Below are 21,701 nucleotides of genomic sequence, written 5' to 3' on the forward strand. Positions count from 1 at the left end.
GCAGGTGGAGTGGTTCAACCTAATGCTCAACTTATGCTCTACAATCATCATTGGGTGGCAAGTTCAAACATGTTTATTAATTTTTTATACTTATGATATTGTGGTACAAACACATATGTGAAAGAAGCAAGACACAAAACGAAGGAAATAGTGTAACAAATAACGTCGGGAACGAATAACGAGTGTAAATAATGACAAAAAGCCAGTTTTTTCAAATGACGAAGTACTTTATTCTTATGGTATTGGTATGTTGTTCTTCCATTTGCCCTAGTATGCATATATCGCTTTAGAACATTCTATTGCGAACAAATTGCTACCAAAATAAACGATGTAACACAAAAATTGAGGTGACAAAACTGAAGAGAGTATACACATGTTAGTGCGGTTGCGCGCTCACAGGAAATGCCAGGCCGACCATGGGGTGGGCTGGGGCTCGCGTGCTGGCCCAGGCAAAGTGTTAAGTGACATTGCATTATCTTCTCTAAAGAGGTAAGTATATATAATTTTAGTATGTTATAGTTATATAGTTATAGTTATATGTGTTTGTGTCTATGAATCATTTGTTTAATTTGTATTTTTATTGTCTTTTAGATCAGATGATGAACAAATGTTTGAAATGTAATATACTAATTTAAATACAAGTACTTTACTACTATAAGATGTTTATTATGACAATAATCCTCCTTTTCATTACAAAATGTACCATATACTGAATGTACACACTAAACTCATCATTATAAGCTTACAACAAAAACATTTAGACATTCTTATGCATCCTACATGTTACCAAGGCTCATTAACTCACTATCTTGCTCCAAAATTGCTATAAATCCGTCTTATGCATTGATCGAATCTTAGATGATTGTGAGGAGCAAACACCCTTCAACACCACTTTTTACCTTACACAATACTATCAAGTGTTACACAAACCTTCACATACTCCTCTCCTATCACTCACATGTATAGTTAATTGTGCTTTCCTCCAATTACACCTTTAGTAAACAAATCCTACTTTATTAACTTCTTTTTCCTTCAGTTGCTGCCTTTTCTTGTAAGTATTCTGCTGAATGTATGTTTTCTGAATTGAGTAAAATATAAAATACCCTCCTCTCCTTACTGAATACTTGTTCATTATACATTTGATAATGTATAATGATAGTGTGTTCATGAATAATGAACACATTTGATAATGTGTTCATTATACATTTTGGCCGAAATGCTATGCGTGCTAGTGGCTTTACAAGATTCTAATTTCAACTTAAACTCTATGTTCTCTCTTAACCCCCAATGTACTTTCTTGTATATATATAAATAAAAAATAAAAAAATTTATAATATATTAGATAAGAAACTACAAGAAACTACAAGAAGACCTGGACAAACTGGAGGAATGACCTAGAAAATGGCTACTAAAGTTTAACTCTGGAAAGTTAAGTACACTGTAATGAAATTACATGAAGGGAGCAGAAGGTCGAACATAAGGACCATCTGGGAGGCAAAATCCTGCCGGAGTCAATTAAAGAGAGACATCTCGGGGTTGATATTACACCGAACCTGTCCCCAGAAGCCAACATCAAAAGAATATCATCAGGAACATGTGCTAAATTGGCCAAAATAAGAACTGCCATAAGAAACTTGTGTTAGGAATCATTCAGAACCTTGTATACCACTTATGTCAGACCAATCCTGGAGTATGCAGCTCCCAGCCTGGAGTCAATACCAAGTTAAACACAAGACAAAGTTAGAAAAGATTCAAAGGTACATCACCAGACTAGTCTAGTCCCAGAACTGAGAGGTATGAGCAACGAGGAAAGGCTATGGGAGCTAAACCTCACATCCCTGGAAGACAGAAGGGCATAGGGGAAGACATGATCACCACCTACAAAATTCTCAGAGGAATTAACTGAATGCACAAAGATAAACTACTTAGCATACTTGGAACATGAACAAAGGGACACAGGTGGAAACTTAGTACCCAAATGAGACATAAGACATTAGAAAGAATTTTGTCAGTGTCAGGGCAGTTAACAAATGGAATACATTAGGCATTGATGTGATGGAGGCAGACTTCATACACAGTTTCAAATGTAGATTTGATAGAGCCCAATAAGCTTAAAAATCTGTACACTAGTTGATTTACAGTCGAGAGGCGGAATCAAAGATCCAAAGCTCAACCCCCGCAAGCACAACTGGGTGAGTACAACTAGGCCAGCACTTTTATGCATGCCAGTCTTAACACCAGTAACTTCCATGCATCTTCTATAATTTTATATAATTACAGTACTCAATTTAAATTTTTTCCTGCATTTACTAAATATCATTACCAGTCTGTAATACAATTACAACATATTTGTAATATTATTATGTTAATATACAGACAGAGCATATAAAAAATAAACTTACTTCTGCCATGAAAGAATGAGCTGAACTCCAATTCCATTAATCAGACGAGCTAGCTTCACAAGGAAGTCAGAATCATCATCCTGTAGGTGATCAAACATAAGAAATTATATTTTCAATTCAAAACTTAAATAACATCATACAACATGCTACAAAATAGTAATTAATTGTTGGCAACTTCCAGCTAAACAAAACCATGTTGCCTAAAGCATGGCATACAACCAGCATTGAATGCAATGAAACTCCATTTTCTGGATGAGACCCGGAGGCTCCCCAGAGCTATACCGGGCACATGTGTATATATTAGATCGTGGCAACAGCCAATCGATTGAGTTCTAAGCCTACCAGGGACCAGCACCAGAACCTGGCCCTCCCCTCAGGAGAGGCACGAGGAGCAATGACCTATAGACACCCCATGTAATTGGAAGCAGTCTATGTTTGCCATCTACCAGGTCAGGTACCCAGAAAGGAAGGAATTCCAAAACAAACTACAGCTGGTTAAAAACTGCTAACCAAAAGCCGAACTAGCGAACAGAATTCCCAATCGAAAACAAATAAATAAGCATGACGTCACCATAGCCGCAACGCCGCTGTCTGCACAACTTCCCCCTCCCCGGGAGGGGGGAAGGGGGAGGGGTACACAGACCTCACGCACCGGCTACCCAACTGGAGTTGGGTAGCCGGTGCATAAAGTCTGTGGAGGCTGAATACCAAAAATGCTAAAAAACCAGCGTTTAATGTAATGAAACGCCATTTTCTAGGCGAGTCCCGGAGGCTCCCCAGAGCTATCCAGGCTAAATGGATATGTATACTTTCTGGCATCAGTCAATGTGCATGGAGTTCTTGCCAACCAAGGACCACGAGGCAGAACCTGGCCCCCTCAGAGAGGCACGAGGAGCAATGGCCTATAGAGACCCCCCTGTGGTTAGGAGCATTCTATGTCTGCATCGACCGGGGACAGGCACCCAGAAAGGTAGGCGCCCCAAAACAAACCCCTATTCTGATAAAATTATTGCTACCTAAAGCCGGACGAGTGAACAGAACTCCCCAAGCGAAAATTAGAAATGAGCATGACGTTGTCATGTTGCCGCGCCGTCGTCTGCGCAACCCCCCAACACCCCGGGAAGGGGAAGGGGGCGCCTCAGACCCAACACGCCGGCAGCCCAGCACCAGTTCTTAGGCTGGATGTCCAAACACACGAAAAACACCGCCAACCGGAGGGAGGGAGGGATGTCGGGGAGCCTCCGGGACTCACCCAGAAAATGGCGTTTCATTACATTACACGCTAGTTTTCTGGGGAGGAGCCCCTTCGGCTCTCTGGAGCTAACTACCCAAAGATAAGGAAAATCAGGGACTTACCTGGGAGGCAGTCCGTCCTCACTCCTCAACGTGAAATCAAGACAACTGGCTGCAACCGCCAACCCAATGTAACGCAGGCCCTACTAGGCCCAAGGACATTCACTAGGTAGCGAGCTGCCAGGATCCTGTTCGACTTCCAAAAGCCCTGGGGCCGAATGTCAACCCAGGACATGACGCCAAAGACGGCAGCCAAAACAGCAAACTTGCGAACGACGTGAGCCCGGAAATAGACCGCAGGCTGGCTAGACTTAATAACCCTGGGGACGACCTGAGAGACCTTGATCCCGAAAGCAGGGAAGAGGGAAAACCGGGTCAACCCAGAGCGCATTCCCAGCCACCGAAGCCATAGCACACAAATAACGGCGAAGAGCCGCAACCGGACATAACACATGATGCACCCCTGGCCTGACCAACCAAGCATCAACAACCCAAGGCCCCCTCTGGAAGGCAGTTGTCTCATTCTTCGTCAGAAAAGAAGAAGACAGTTGCAAGCGAACAAAACGACCCCCAGGACCAAAAGAGCAGAAACCCCTGTGCCGGAGGAGAGCATGCAGCTCCCCGATCCAACCCCCAGAGGCCACCACAAGCCGAGGAGAAGAGAGAAACAAGAGCCCCCGGTCCAAGAACCAGGACGGCTCAGGCGGCGCATGAGCAGGCCGGAGGTGAAACAATGCACGAGACAGCTTGCGGAACGGAGCAGAAATAACATCAACACCGAAAGCAAGTTGAAGCGGCTCCGCCAGTTCCGAGGCGACAGTATTCTGCACAAGATGACGGTCCTGAAACAACCAAGAGAGACAGGACAAAACAACCCTATCTGAGACCGAAGAACACCTACGCAGTGATAGGAAAAAATGGAAGGACCGCCAGAAAACTTCATACTGCCGCTGAGATGAAGCATGCAGGTGGAAGACCAACAACGAAGCCACCTGAGCACCATACAGCACAGGAAGCTTGTTTTTGACTCTATGATAAACTCGAGTCAAAAACTCCATACGCAAAGACTCGAGGAGAAGACCGAACCAGCCTCATACTGGACTGGCCCGATCTGCTAAAACAGGCGGAGCCGCGGGAAGACCCTTGGGTTCGTACACCGAGCAAGCAATGCCTGAAACCAAGGCTGGGCCGGCCACCAAGGAGCCAGAAGGACAACCCTTCCCTGGTAAGTCTCCAAGCGGGCCAGGACCTGGAGCAACAGCTGAACCGGAGGAAAGAGGTACAAAAAATCCCACCGCACCCAGTCCAGCCGAAAGGCATCGATCCCGACAGCCTCGCAGTCGGGGAAGGACGACACATACTGGGGAAGGCGCCGCGACCATGCTGACGCGAAGAGGTCCACCTCGGGGTGCCCGAATGTCCGACAGAGCCAACGTTAGGAGCTGGCGTCGACCATCCATTCCGTGGACAAGGGAATGAACCGTGACAGGCCGTCCGTCAAGATGTTGGACACTCCCTGAAAATGAACCGCCAGGAGAGCCAAACCCCGAGAACTCAGCCGAGTTCTCAGCAAAGTTCTCGGGGTTTGGCTCTCCTAACGGCTTACGTTTGGGGGGGGGTGTCCAAAGTTTTGGCAGACAGCCTGTCACGGTTCATTTCCCTGTCCACAGAATGGACGGTCGACAACAGCTCCTTCCGTTGGCTCTGCCCCGAAGAGTCAAAGACCGCATCGAACCCCCGCGGTTACGACAATGAACCACCAGGGAAGTGTCCGAATGGAGCTGGATCGTCGATCCACGAGCAACCCAAACTCTCCGGAGTGATAACCAAACCGCCGCGAACTCCCGCACCGTGCTGTGAGCCAGACGGAGAGACATGTCCATGAACACACCCAGCGAGGGCTCGGCCAGGCGCCACGGCACTGAATCCCGAAAAACCCGCAGAGGAAGCTGGCAACGCAGCAACCGACACAAAGCCCCCGGGGGTCCGAACCCAGCGATCGCAAGAGGTGGAAGGAACGTCCTCGAATAAACCAAAACAACTGACAAAGCCAAACCCGACCAGCATCGCGAAGTTCAGGCTCTCGCACAGACCCTCAAGCAACCGCCGAATGACCCGGGAGCCCCTCAGGAACAGAAGCAGGCGGGACCGCAGACGAAGCAGAGCTGCCAGAGGAAGAGACAAGGAAGCGGTACGAGCGTCGCACCGAAGACCCAGCCAAGACCGAACCCGAGAGGGAACCTCACAGTTGTCTGAGGATGTGACCCAGCTTGGTAGTTTTATTGATTGCGAGCAGACAGTTCAAGCAGCTCCAGATGTCATGGAAGGAAATTTTGGTAAATCGTGTATAATCATTAAGGGTAGTAAAGTATTTTTTGTATCTAAGTTGCAGAGTTTTATGGACTGTGATTCTTATTCCATGGGGAGTAAAGATTTGTCATTGTGTAAATTGAGTCAGAGTCTTCGTAGGATATTCTTGCAATTTATTGTTATTCTGCAGGAGCCATGCTCCTTTATAGAAAGGGTCTGTGGGACATCTTTGTCCAGCCTTGTTGTTGAACAAAGAGAGTTTACTCCAATAAGTTGTGCATGCAAGTTGGGAAAAGTTGTGTGTAGGATGTTCTTGCAATTTATTTTTATTCCGCAGGAGCCATTCTCTCTTGAAGTAATGGACTGTTGGACATATTTGTCCAGCCTTGTTGTTGAGCAGGGAGAGTTTACTCAAGTAGGTTGTGCATCCAGTTGTTCTGGGGAAGTGGTGAGTCATACTAGAGCAGTGTCTACTTTCAGATCCAGTTTATTTTGATGTATGAGTAGTGAACAACATGTATGTTCCACTCAAGTGTTGTGTTGACTTTGAGTCAAATTGGTGTTGAAGGTTTTAATCAGACTTGGGAGCAGATGTTCGAGGCTCCAGGTGTGTGTTTCAAGTTGGGAGACAAGGTTATCCCGCCTAGTTGTTTAAATTGTGAAGGGTTGCAGATTATCCTTGGGTGGTTCGGAGGTAATCTGCTGTGCCTCTTCAAGATGATCAGACCCTTAAACCTCTTGTTTGATTGTTTGTCACCAGAAGGAAGTCACTTGGGAAGTGAAATCCATGGTAAGGGTTGTCAAGTTTTCTGCATGTTTTTGTTATCTTTTTGGAAGACTAGAATGTTTATGAAGGTGCGGGTTGTATTCAAGTCCACCATCAGAGGGTGTGCACTTGTTTTTGGAGTTATGATTGAGATATGGTGCATAGGCATAAGCCTGTTTTCTTTTGCTGATCGTCATGACAGAGTTATGAGGAAATTGACTTGCGTGTTCCTTGAGGATCATCTGAGTCAGTTCGATCAGGTAGTCTTTGCACTAATCTTTGTGGGTTGTATTTATTGGATTGTAGATCAAAGGTTTGCCAAGTCTTTGTGTTGTGCTTCTGAAGATTCTATGGGTGAAGAAGTTTTATATGTAATTGTGAGGTTTAATTCTAATTTCTCTATTTTTAGTATCAATTGGGCGAGGGTATGTGTTGCACAGAGGATCAAGTGTGATGAGAAGCAGATGTCCTTGCCAGGGCATACCCGGGAGAAGTCCATAAACCACCTTACAGCCAGTCACCTTTAATTAAGCAGTTCACCTCCAGAAATAAGGAGTAATGGAAAATGGAATCTGTCTTTGGAAAATGTACCAGAAAGAAAATTAATATGGAAACATGAGACTGATCTCAAAACAATTGTCGAAACAGAAGGAAAGATAATTTGTGGTATAGACCTCGTGAAAGCGGTTACATTTATTGACAGTTCTATTCATGAAAATAATAATAATGTTGTTGATAGGAGTGTGAAATATGAGTTCCTAAAATTAAGTGTAATAAATGAGATAGTACCTTGGAGAGATAAATTTGCATACTCCAGGTGAACATATGTAGAAGGTGATCACAAGACTGAACTTCTTAATTTTCATGTAAGAATATATTGGAAGTGTTTTCATTTTTGTTCAGAAATATGTCTTTATTACTTTTAAATGTTTGGTGTAATTAATTCAATAAATCTCAAGTAACACACATTTTTACTTTCAGAAAAATGCCATTGATCTTCAATCAATTGCATTTTTTTTCTTGGAGGTGGAAGTATGTTACATATTCCTATTTAAGGAATACTCACATTGATATACAGTGTAATGTTGATTATGTTTTGTTCTTAAATGAAGTCATGTATATATATATATATGTATGTATGTATATGTGAGAAAGCTGCATGAACGCGCAAGCCATATATCACTAAGAACTCTTTGACCTGGCCAGGATTCGAACCCATGCCGTCCAGGATCAACCCTAAACGTACACAGTACTGTGACCACCGCACCAATGATCATCTATAAGGATTGGTCAGTCTTGGCGCTTGGCGATCATTGGTGCAGTGGTCACGGTACTGTGTACGTTTAGGGGTGATCCTGGACGGCATGGTTCGAATCCTGGCCGGGTCAAAGAGTTCTTAGTGATATATGGCTGGCGCGTTCATGCAGCTTTCTCACACATGTTAGACTCAGTGCGGCCCGTGCATGCGCCAGAATTTGATGAAAAACTGTACCCAAATGGATCCACGAGTGTCGTCGGGGGTTGGTCAGTCAGGGAGCTTAGTTAATAAGCGCCAAGTCTGACCAATCCTTAGTGTTGATAGAGTACAGTATTGAAAGTGTTAATGATTATTAAAGCCTTGATAAAAAGATACTGTACAGTGTAAATATACAGTAGAAATAATTTTCAATTGTGAATTAGAATTAGAACTCATGTGAATTAGTAGTAAGCCTAGCTGTTGTGTGAAGTGAATGCCAGAAAATAAGTGTACATACTGTATGTACCCTGTATACAGTACTGAACAATATAAACAAGCGCTGCAGAGGATGACGTAATCTTCAGCTTCATTAAAAGTAAGTCAATTTACCAATTTTATTATAGTATTTCAACATATTGTTTTTTTTCAACAAAAGCTACATATTAATCTCTGCAAATGTATATTCTATCATTAGCAGAGAAAAGGTGAGCTCAAAATATTTTGTCTTGGCTAGCTCTCAGTGACAAGGATCTATCGCCATTGTTATGGCCTGGCCGCCACAGCCTGTGTTGTAACATTAAAAATACATTACCTGCACTGTTCAGGGTAAAACAAAACACATCTCTAAAATTTTATTGAGAAAATATTAACAATCACTGATTGATACATGAAATATTTTGCAATACAAAGGAATGAACCAATTTTTTCCCACCCATCTGAACTTGATCAGACCGTGTTCACACATCATCCATGCAGCAGCCAACAACTGGCTTAATCGTCGGCGTGGCACTAAATTGGAACGCAATTACACAATGATTTTTATTTAATTTTAGTTATACAGTATAAAATATATCCTACCCGAATGTTACTTGAAAAATTACCCGACCCGACTTAACTTCGGAAATAACGGAGCTCCAGAAATACCGACCAGGGTACAGCCCCATATAGGCTGTTAAATTGAGTGGATACATGTTTTTAGTTTGTTAAATATATTATACTATATATATATATATAAATTCTGCCTATGTTTATAACCTGGTGTTATATTGTTCTTTCTTGTATGGTACGTACTGATGAGGCACCCTGGTTGAACGTATTTAGATACAGATTTCAAATTCATCCCCTAGACCACTAACTTCTTGTCCCTGTAAGTTCAACGAGTGGTGCCTACAAGTCGTAACAGAAGGAATAAAGGTCGAAGCGACCAACACCCCCAAATCCTGGTCCTCAAAACCAAAGCAGGGCAGCTCCAGGGCCTCCAATCGGGCAACCAACCCGGCTCGTTGCAGAACGGAGAATCAAGCTTGCAACACAGCTGCAGGCTAATCCTTGAGATCAACAGACAAGAAATGAGTAAGGTGAAGTACAAGGGGTGAACAAGGCCCACAAGACTCCAGGTTGATGGTGTCGCCGAACCAACAGGCAGTGTGACAGAGGCAATATGGCTGATCGTTTTCCTGAGGCAGGGGCAACGAACAACCTTCGACTTCGCACAAGGCAAGAGCGGGTTTGGAAGAAGTAGCCATTGTACGACCGAGCCCACAGGGGTTTTTCAGGGCCCATAGGGTGAATTAGCCCTATGGGAAGCCCAGGCACTGAGGCTAGCTAAGCTGGTAGAACCCTGTCAGGTAGCAGGCAAACTGACCACCAGTAGCAGCTATGTAACCTCAGGGAAAACAAAGGACTGCCAACACAACCTAGGGTTGCTTAATAAGAAGCTAAGCAGACCTCTGTCTAAACAAGGCGAGAATGCCAGCAAACAAAAAGAAAATGAATACAAAACCCCCCAAAGACTGACAACAAACAAACCGGCAGTCAGAGAGAAACATCAGCCACTGCGTTAAAGCAAAGCTAGCTGCGCTAAAGCCAGCTGCAGTGCACCCCACCCAGCCAATAACATTCCCCTACCCAGGGCAAGACAGAAAGCCCTTAACCCTCCGGCATATCCCAAAGGTGAAAACAACAAGCTATGAGCTACACGCAAGGGCAGTACTTAGGGAACACCTACACTAAGACAGGGGACCGACGGCTGAGTGGACAGCGCTCGGGAATAATAGTCCTAGGGTCCCGTGATCGATCCCCGCGCTGGCGGAAACAAATAGGCAGTTGCTTTCACCCTGATGTCCCTGTTCACCTAGCATTGAATAGGTACCTGGTAGTTAGACAGCAGCTATGGGCTACTTCCTTGGGTGGGAGGGGGGGAAGAATAAAAAATCAGTTGATTGATAGTTGAGAGGTGGGCCCAAAGAGCCAGAGCTCAACCCCTGTAAGCATAATTAAGTGAGTACAACTAGGCAAGTACCTGGCCACCACACCACACACACACACACTTTAAATCTTTAAAGATCGTGAGAAATCTTTAAAGAATTCTGATAAAGAAAGAGATCTAGGAGTGGTTCTAGATAGAAAACTATCACCTGAGGACCACATAAAGAATATTGTGCAAGGAGCCTATGCAATGCTTTCTAACTTCAGAATTGCATTTAAATACATGGATGGCGATATACTAAAGAAATTGTTCATGACTTTTGTTAGGCCAAAGCTAGAATATGCAGCTGTTGTGTGGTGCCCATATCTTAAGAAGCACATCAACAAACTGGAAAAGGTGCAAAGACATGCTACTAAGTGGCTCCCAGAACTGAAGGGCAAGAGCTACGAGGAGAGGTTAGAAGCATTAAATATGCCAAAACTAGAAGACAGAAGAAAAAGAGGTGATATGATCACTACGTACAAAATAGTAACAGGAATTGATAAAATCGACAGGGAAGACTTCCTGAGACCTGGAACTTCAAGAACAAGAGGTCATAGATTTAAACTAGCTAAACACAGATGCCGAAGAAATATAAGAAAATTCACCTTCGCAAATAGAGTGGTAGACGGTTGGAACAAGTTAAGTGAGAAGGTGGTGGAGGCCAAGACCGTCAGTAGTTTCAAAGCGTTATATGACAAAGAGTGCTGGGAAGGCGGGACACCACGAGCGTAGCTCTCATCCTGTAACTACACTTAGGTAATTACACTTAGGTAATTACACACACATCCCAGAACTGAAGGGCAAGAGCTACGAGGAGAGGTTAGAAGCATTAAATATGCCAAAACTAGAAGACAGAAGAAAAAGAGGTGATATGATCACTACGTACAAAATAGTAACAGGAATTGATAAAATCGACAGGGAAGACTTCCCGAGACCTGGAACTTCAAGAACAAGAGGTCATAGATTTAAACTAGCTAAACACAGATGCCGAAGAAATATAAGAAAATTCACTTTCGCAAATAGAGTGGTAGACGGTTGGAACAAGTTAAGTGAGAAGGTGGTGGAGGCCAAGACCGTCAGTAGTTTCAAAGCGTTATATGACAAAGAGTGCTGGGAAGATGGGACACCACGAGCGTAGCTCTCATCCTGTAACTACACTTAGGTAATTACACACACAATGCAGTTACATGACATGACAAAGTTATTGTTACAAAGTGTTACATTGTTACAAATATTGTATTTGTATATTGTACAAATATTGTATTGTTACAAATTCAAAGTGAATGTTACATGACAAAGAGTGCTGGGAAGACAGGACACCACGAGCGTAGCTCTCATCCTGTAACTACACTTAGGTAATTACAACTGGAACAGCCACACAGGGCAAAAATCCAGAACAGGAACTTGAGGTCAGAGATGACTGATCTGACCACAAGCACATCAGTTCAAGAACTAGAGTCGTGAGCTGCCAGCTCCCCCTTCCCCCCCATGGAAGGGGAAAGGGGGTAGCACTAACGAGCAGAAGTGCAAGTCACATGAAGGGTTGCCTCTTTGGTTTCTTTCTAGGAATGGTATTTTGATCTTTAGGGATGTAGATTACACAGCTTAACCAGACAGTGGTCTGTGTTGATTCACCTACTTTTCTGGCTCCTTCCCCGGTTGATGGATATTTTGACATACTGTACTTTAAATGTAGAGTGCTCATAGACCATTGGTTCCTGTGCCTCTCTGAGGGGACCAGATTGTAGCTCGTGGTTCAAAGTAGGAATAAGAACTCCTGTGACAGATGACCCCAAACTAACAAAGCACATATTAGTCCGGATACCTTCAGGGAGCCGACGGAGCTCCCCACAAAAATGTATGTAGTGAAGATTCAAGTGAATCCATACTGGGTACAGAAGGATATGATCCAGATTTCTTGAGAGTGCACTAAATATTTTTATTATAGATAATCATATATAGCTGGAGCAGTCAAAGTAAATGAAAAGTCTTTCAATAGAAAAGTTTAAATAACAAAACACTTACATCTACGGGCTTTAAAACACCTGCTTGATCCAGTACTGTGACAAAGGACTCAATAAGTTGGGTTTTGGTGACAGGATCCATGCCTTTAGTGATGATTTCATGTATACAGTCAGCAGCAGCTTCTCGCAGTAAAGGCTCCTTTAAGTGGTCCACCATTTTACATACAAATCTAGAATTCATTAAAGTTTTCAAAGATTATTCAAAGAACTTAAAAATAAACATTACACTTTGAATATAGTGAATTTATCTTATTTTATGCATGTTGTCTATGCATAAAATAAATGTCTTTTATTTACTGTAGGATAACTAGTATCATCATTATTCCCTTGTTTTCCATTTCAATGAGGATGGGGAGTTATTAGCCTGGAGGAAAACAGGAAAGCAATATAGAACAATTCTAAGATCTTAGAATTCAGAGTCGAAGGAAACATTATTTCACAGTATCTTTCATATAAATAGTATCACACTGCTGTGATACTGTTATGATACAGTATCATATTATGTTATGATACTGTGATACAATACTGTTATGCTCCAGCAAAACATCCACAGAAGACATCAGTGTACGCTACTAACACAAATGACTCAAACAAAACATAACTATGGAATATACAGTACTCTTACACTTGAATGCATTGAAGGTAATTGTTACAGAAAACACCATCATTCACAACTTCAAGAGCAGATACAACAAACCAGCGCTGAATGTGATGAAACACCATTTTCTGGGCGAGTCCAGGAGGTTCCCTGGAGCTATCCAGGCTGAATGGATATGTACAGTATAACTTTCTGGCATTAAAGTGCTTGGAGTTTTTGCCTACCAGGGACCACGAGCCAGAACCTGGCCCCCCCTCAGACAGGCACAAGGAGCAATGGCCTATAGAAACCCCCGTGTGGTTGGGAGCATTCTATGTCTGCCATCGACCGGGACAGGCACCCAGAAAGGTAGGCACCCCAAAACAAACCCCCTATTCTGGTTACAAATCCTCTATTCTGGTTAAAACCCCCTATTCTGGTTAAAATATTGCTACCAAAAACCGAACGAGTGCACAAAACTCCCCAAACAAAATTAACCAACTAGTATGACGTCACGTCGCCGCGCCGCCATCTACGCAAACCCCCCCTCCCAAGGAGGGGGAAGGGGGAGCTCCAGACCCATTCGCCGACGACCCAACCTTCAGTTCTTGGCTGATGTGATTACTGGCTGATCGAGTGCCTCTGGCTCCCGTTTTGTTTCAGTTCTATGCCTTGTGGTGTGGACTGTCTCTACTGGTGGGGTGTGAGCCAGGAGTAATATTCCACGGTACTTGGGCTGCATACGCCTAGGGCTCTCTTCCTTAGGTGCCCTGTAAGTACCGCCCTTGGGGCTTGGGGCCACCTTCCACAAGTCACCTTGGGTTCCACCTCCGCTGTGTCCTTTACTGCTCAGTACTGGGCCGCCCTTAGAGTCGGCTGGGGTTTTGCTGCCCTTGTTTGTCTCTGGGTAGGAGGTGGTTTTCGTCACTGGTAGGGGCGCGGGGTACTGCACAGCTAGTTTTCACCAGTAACAGCGGCCGGCTCTGTTCCGCCTGGGTACGTTGTCCTCTTGCGGGGTTTTTCTTTTGTTTTTGTTTTTGCCTGGTGGGGGGGGGGGGGTGTTCTAGGAGTTGTATGGATTTTCGGTTGGTGATACTCCCGCTTGGCCCCGTGAGAGGACACGTCCCGGGGGTTCAGCTTTTAGAAGTTTGTTTGGTAGACTTGGGCGCCGGTTCGCAGTACCCTGCCTGGGCTTCCCTTAGCGTGTATCCAAGGCTAAAGGCCCTGGAAAACCCCACGGGGGCTTCATGGTCCTATGGATATGAATCGAGTCCCCCCCCCCCTTTGCGTTTTGCGAGTATGACAGTTGATCTGTCCCCTTGTTTCAGGGTGACACTCACCTGTTTTGCCTCCGCCATTGCTCCTCGTGCCTCTCTGAGGGGGTCCAGGTTCTGGCTCGTGGTCCCCGGTAGACAAGAACTCAAAGCACTTTGACTGATGCCAGAAAGTTATACATATCCATTCAGCCTGGATAGCTCCGGGGAGCCGACGGGGCTCCCCCCCCCAGAAAAGAACTCAAACATCGAAAGGTTTAATAAAAACACACCAAGAATAAATGGTAAGATGGCGGGATAGAGAGATTGATCTCGCTCTCATAATACTCAAGAAGCTACCACACCACTTCACTCAAGTGTAAAGTCATTCCTGTAATTTGAAATCTTAAAAGTAAGTTACTGATTCACTCACTCTTAACAAAGTGATTCCAGCTAGACATATCCCCCAGCCACTGCTCACTCAGTTATTGTTCACACCCAATCCCTCCTTCCTCTCACATTCATTACATCCGTCGACCGTCTTCACATATCTCTTCTCCCCTCAAACTTACTTTAGTACTTAAAATTGACTTTAATATAATGTGCACAATATAGTGACTGCAAATATTATAATGCAACAAATGTGCAAATAAGCACAGTCTGTAACACAAGTGTTATTTTCTCTTCATAAGGGAGTTTTTTAACTCCTGGGATCTACTTAGTCATCCTTCACTTTACACATTTAAGTGAATTTATGTCCATTCTACAGAATGTTACCCAAAACTCTTAACTGCATAATGTAAATAATGCCCATAAGATCAAGACAAAACTGAACAAAAATAATACTGTTAATGCATCAAGAAAATAATCCCAGGATCCTATTTACCTTGTACAAAATTTTTTTTTAACTACATACATATTTGGACTCTCAAAACTTTGTTATTGTTCAAATTGACAATTTCAGTATTATCCAGCTGATATATGGTAATACATATTATCATCACCTAGGCTCAGAACCCTAATTTTGTTACAAACTGCATCTGCTCCCATCTTTTGTCAATTTTAATCAAAGTCAAGATTGCAGCAATTTTAAGTTTTCTGAATATGTTTCCTGCCTCATTTTTGTATCATCTGAAAATTTGCTAATTTGCATATGATGATAATTAGCTCCAGGATAATCCAATGGTGATAGTTCCCCACTCAGGTGTAACTATTTACCCAAACAACCCAGTTCTCTCTAAATGATCCTGGCCAATTCATCTTGGGACATCCCTTCCAATACTACAGGCATCTGCCTCTCTAATCAATCTTTCGTGAGATACAGTATGAAATGTTTTGGCAAAACTTTTCAAAATGTACTGTAAAAAGCAGCAAATTTGCTAAGCACGAATGATCCTGATGAGAGCCAAGTTCTGAATTCTTTATTAATCTTTATTTTTGTAAAAACGTATATAAATTATTTTGCAAATACTAATTTAAACAATTTTATCATAGACATCAAGTTTATTGGTCAATACTTCAATGCAAGTGGTCTATCCCCCTTTCTTAAAAATTGGTTCATCATATCGCACTTTAGTACTTTGCTGCAATTTAATGATTTATTAAATATTTACATTAAATATAAAGTTCTTCTGTAGTAAATTAATATCAGGACAAGATAACTTTTTTTCATTACAGGTTACTACTTCTGTTTCAGTTTTCAATGGCACCAACTTCTCCTTAATCTTCACCTGATATTTGAACGAATCCTCCAAGATTAAACTTTACCTCCTCAGCCATCTACACATTATAATTTATTTTTACTTTTATTACTTTTAAAATATTTATTGCTAGTTTGATAAAGTGTTGCTTTCAATCACTTTCCCCATCTTTAATTTTTGTTTACACAATTTCCCTTTCTTCCAATAAGATTTTTTATTTCCAAATACTGTACAGTTATTTAGTCTAAGGAAAGCTGGGCCAATATGGTGAGCATGAGAACGCAGAAATCGCTTGTTTTAGAATACAACAAACAGGATACAGTATGGGATAAGGCTGGGCTGAAGCTGTATATAGGAGGGAGTGAATGTATTTGTACTGAGCTGTGCATAACAATTCACAAGAAGCATTGTGCAGTACACCTGATATTATGAAGAGGTAGGGAAGGACTGCGGTGGATAATGAATGCAGTGTGGAGGCATATATCAGCGACAATAATGATAGAGTGAATGATACAATGAACAACCAAGTTTTATTTTTACTTTTTAATACTGCACCAATGACCTTCCTTCACTACATTATTTATCTCATTATTTCTATGGACTGCTGCCTCCCCCACCTGTAGAAATTGTGAAACAGGGCAATGATAACGAGTGAAACAAATTACAGTGAAAGTTCTACAAAATGGAGAGAAAATGAGCCAAAAAAGACTTATAAGAGAGTATAAAAGAGTATAAACTTACCTGTCATTAGCAATAAGGGAAATATCAATCCAGGAGATGTAGGCACCAATAACATCATGACAATGGCACACTAGCTCAGGATGGGATTTGTCATACTTTACCTAGAAATATTTTTGTATTTACAGTATATCAACTTCACAATAAAGACGACACTATAACTTCAAAACAATAACACTACAAAATACACATTCTTACGTGTTTGAACACTGGAAGACACAGAAATATGTGTACATGGGTACATGCATACATACATACATACATACATACATACATACATACATACATACATACATACATACATACATACATACATACATATATACATATATACATACATACATACATACATACATACATACATACATATATACATACATACATACATACATACATACATACATACATACATACATACATACATATGTACATACATATACATGCATGCATACATGCATATTATGGATGAATGTATATATGTATGTATGTAATTACCTAAGTGTAGTTACAGGATGAGAGCTATGCTTGTGTCCCATCTTCCCAGTACTTTGTCATACAGTATAACACTTTGAAACTACTGACAGTAGTTTCAGAAACTACTACTTACTACCCAAACCACCCCTAGGTCTCATTCTTTATTAGTTCTGTAATTCCTTTCCACATAATTTGTAAATTGTGTGTGAGGTCTATTTTCTCCGATACTGTACCACATTCCATAACATGGCATTTATTCACGCTGAATTCCATTTACCACTTGATGCTCCAGCACTTATTTTATCTAGATTGATTTGAAGGGCAATACTCATTTATTTAAAAATAACTTATGGAGCTTGGAAAAAACAAGATGTTGGACCTGATAGAGTTTCACCTTGGGTGCTACGAGAACGTGCAACTGACCCGAGCATTCCACTCAAATTAATATTCCAGACATCCTTGTGAACAGGAATCTTAGCACATATATGAAAAAACCAGCGTTGAATGTAATGAAATGCTATTTTCTGGGTGAGACCCGGAGGCTCCCTGGAGCTAACCAGGTTGATATGAATGTATTAGACCCATAGCAGCAGTCAATGCACATGGAGTTCTAGGCCTACCAGGGAACCACGCGTCAGAACCTGGCCCCCTTGGAGAAGCACGAGGAGCAATGGCCTATAGAAACCCCGGTGTGATTGGAAGCATTCTATGTCTGCCATCGACCGGGTCAGGTACCCAGAAAGGCATGCGCCCCAAAACAAACCCATATTCTGGCTAAAATATTGCTACTGAAAACTGAACTAGTGGACAGAACTCCCCAAACAAAACTAGCATGACGTCATTACGTTGCCATCTGTGCAACCCCCCTTCCCCCTCCCCGGGAGGGGAAAGAATGAGCTTCAGACCCCTGCGCCGGCTATTCACTCCCCAGTTCTGAGGCTGTATGTCAAAACACGTGAAAAACTGGCGACCAGAGGGGAGGGAAGGATGCCAGGGAGCCTTCGGGTCTCACCCAGAAAATGGCGTTTCATTACATTCAACCCTGGTTTTCTGGGGGAAAGACCCCCTTCAGCTTCCCGAAGCTACTTACCCAAAGACAAGAGGGACTTACCCAGAAAACGGTCTGCCCTCGTTCCTCAATGCAAACGTCGCGGGCACGTGGATAGACCACAGGCTGGCCAGACGGAATAACCCTGCGGATGACCTGGGAGACCCGGCCACCGAGGCCATGGGGCGCAGGTAACTATGGAGAGCCGCAACCAGACACATGCACACCTTGGTATGACCAACCAAGCGTCAACAACCCAAGGACTCCTCCGGAGAGCAAGTCTCATTCTTTGCCAACAAAAAAAGGAGATAGCTGCAAACAAACTATCCTACCACCAGGACCAAAAGAGCAGAAACCCCTGCGCCGGAGGAGAGCATGAAGCTCCAGAACCTGACCCCAGAGACCAATGCCAACAAGAAAAGAGCCTGCACCAAACAACCCTGAACTGATGAGACTACTACAAATTATAGAGAAAAGAGAAAGGAGAGCACCCGGTCCAACGACTTGGACGGCTCAGGCGGCGCATGAGTAAGAGGGAGGGGAAACTTCATACTGCCGCCAAGACGAATCACGCAGTTGGGACACCATCAACAAAGCCATTTACTCACAATTCAAGTGGTGATAGACAAGTTCGACAAAGGCCATCACAGGATGAAGCCGCCTGCAGAAAAAGAACCACCGCAGACTCTGCAAACAGCAACGGACAAAAAGGTGATGAAAATCTAAGAGCCAGGGCCCAAGACGATTCCAAAATTTAGACGAGCACCACCTGTCAGCACACGAGGCGAGAAGCGAAGAACAGACGCCGCCTCCCTCAGAAAGGGCGCATACAACTTCACCAAAGCAGCCGGCGCCCGAGCTGCCGAAGCAAGCACACCGGACCCTGGCCCAGAATCCAGCTCCTCCACACACAGCATAAGACAGTCCAAAGACAGCTTCAGCAGGGAAAAGAAGCGCAAGACCGAAGCCAAGTGCCCACGGACGCACAAATCCTAGGGCACCAGGGATGCCGAAAGGGAAACTGCACGTGAAACCGCACCTGGCCGACATCATAAGGAAGGACGGGGTCGAACTAGCACACCTTGAGGTGCTCCAACTCACCCCCCAGGAAAACCTGAACGACCATAAGCAAATCTCGCCATTCACGTGCGCATTCCGACAGGACTAATGCCAAGCCCTCAAAGAAAAAAATGAAGTCTGCCAGCCAGGAAGACTCCGGCACTTTGTAATGCACCTAATAGAGAAAAGAGGAGCTAAACTCAAAAAGGCTTCATTATCGAGGCATAATTCGGGTCTCGCAGGAGGTAAGCCGCAAGGGACCTCCCACACCTTCCTCGGTAGGATGCGGGAAGCCAAAAAAAAAACTCCAGGAGGAGGGAACCGAAGAACCCAAGGGAACTCGGACCCGAACCCGGGGAGGAGTCGAACTCGTTACAAAATCGTACAGGAAATGGGAAAGGAAAAATCCCCTCCCCCCTGTAACAACAAGCCCTGCACGGAGGGTACCAAACACCCAAGCAGGGACAAGTGGGGCTCAGGCTTCCCCAAGTCAACTCCTTCCCAGCCCCGGAATCCTCCACGTCAGGACCCGGGGCCGAGCCATCTTCCAAACCCTCTGCCTGTAACAAACTAGGTTTGTTGTAAGAATTATCCAGAAGGTTCCAGAAGTCGTGTAGGGACTGACCTCAACAACGCGCATTCCTCTGGGGATTAGCAAGTCTGAGTCACAAAATGGCTGGCGTCTTTGTTCATAGTTTCGTATAATGAATCATTCTATAGTATTCACTTATTTAGAGAAATTAGCCTTTATTCATTTTGTATTCAAATTGTATTGTATAGTATTACTGTTTATAATATCAAGAGTATTCTAATTATTAGGATTTTGAGTTAAGTCACCATCAGTGACGTGACGAGCCAGGACTAGAATGCAGCGCGGAGTGACCTGGCGGTCATAGGTCAACAGTTTCCACATTCAGTAATTCTCAAAGGTCAAATAGCCATTTTGGGATCGGGAATAGCTCTTCCTTAAGATGCTTGTGTAATTTAACTTCAGTTAAAATAATTCAACCAATCTGGATCATTCAGTGCAAACAGAGGTTAATTGTTAAACTTAAGCCTGGCTAGTAACTTGGTAAAACTTAGTCTATGCGGAAGGATACACTGCACTGGTCTGGGTAGGACTAGCCGAGCAGGGGACAGTGTGGTTTGAGAAACAACTCGGGCAGGTGGCCTTTCCATCTTCGGCCTCCAGACCAGCAGTCCACCGCTGGTCGTCTATAGAGGGTAAAAGTTTGCTCAGAGGTTATAGTTAGGGAATAGTCAATTCATTGCCAGTCAGGGAATACCATTTCTTAGATTTTGTTTTAGTTTTTGAATAAATTATTAGTTATTAATTTGCATTTGCATTATTTCCATGTGTGTGTTATATTTATGTGAATTTGTCCTTGTCACGTGGTCCCCACGAGGCCGAGTTGAACTGGGCGCCGATTCTAACATCGAATCAGGATTATCATTCCCGGATTTTGTAATCAATTCCACACTTAAGATCCAAGGGTATATGTTACTAGTGGGGATCAAGCCTAAAAGTTTTTGATTAGCATGATTGATCCAGTCCTCGATCATTGCTCGGTGTTGCAAGGTCTGGTGATGGCAGCGTAAAGGCGAAAGCAGGGATGAAGGGGAGCCCGCTGATGTGGCCCAAAAGCTCCGGCAGGAGGACCAGGCTCGAATGCCTCCACCGCCGATTCGGAAGGGGCAATCCCCGAAGCCACCCCGAGTCTCAATACAGCATAATTCAGCGGGGCAGCTGCGGGGCATCAGAAAAGGCAACCAACCTCGCACGTTGCTGCAACTTAACCCTTAAGTTGAGCAACACATCATATGATGGGTTGAGTGACTTGCTATAAATTGCGCATCCCATCATATGATGTATTGGAGTACTAGGCTAGATTTAAACGGCCCGGAAACACGGGCTTCACCTCACCTTAAAGAGGGCTCGTGCAAACAGACGCCATTTTTTTAAAAATCGTGGACCAAATTCCCAGGTGTGAGTGGCCTCAGTATTGAGTGAGACACCAAGCCTGACACACGCAGCATGAGCTCACAGCACTGCTGTTCAGCTTGTGACCACAGCATTGCCTAAAAATGCCATAATATACATGTTCATGCTATTATTTAGCAATGATAGTATTACAAAGACCCCTGACAGTGATAAAAATGACCAGGATACTGATAATAGCAGGATTGTTGTGATAATTAGCGCTGTAGTGGGAGGAGTAATCTTGGTGGGGAGGGAGGTAGTATTGTCTGCTGACTCTGTGTGACCACGTTTTACTGTCTGGACTCACTATACCAGCTTAGTTGTTCGCTATGATAAACAAAACATGCAGATACTTATATATAATGTCTG

The 21,701-nt window shown here is 43.5% G+C and overlaps 1 protein-coding gene across 1 annotated transcript in view; it reads right to left on the reverse strand.

The window, feature by feature from the left end:
* The window catches only part of LOC123761798 (exportin-T), a 209,248-nt gene that overhangs the window by 140,525 nt on the left and 47,022 nt on the right, over positions 1-21,701 (reverse strand). Inside the window, 3 exon segments of the mRNA XM_045748017.2 lie at positions 2,403-2,482; positions 12,504-12,672; positions 16,774-16,874. Of these exon segments, the coding sequence (XP_045603973.2) occupies positions 2,403-2,482; positions 12,504-12,672; positions 16,774-16,874 (350 nt within the window).

The sequence above is a fragment of the Procambarus clarkii genome, chromosome 24 (genome assembly GCF_040958095.1).
Source record: "Procambarus clarkii isolate CNS0578487 chromosome 24, FALCON_Pclarkii_2.0, whole genome shotgun sequence".
NCBI classification, from domain to species: domain Eukaryota; kingdom Metazoa; phylum Arthropoda; class Malacostraca; order Decapoda; family Cambaridae; genus Procambarus; species Procambarus clarkii.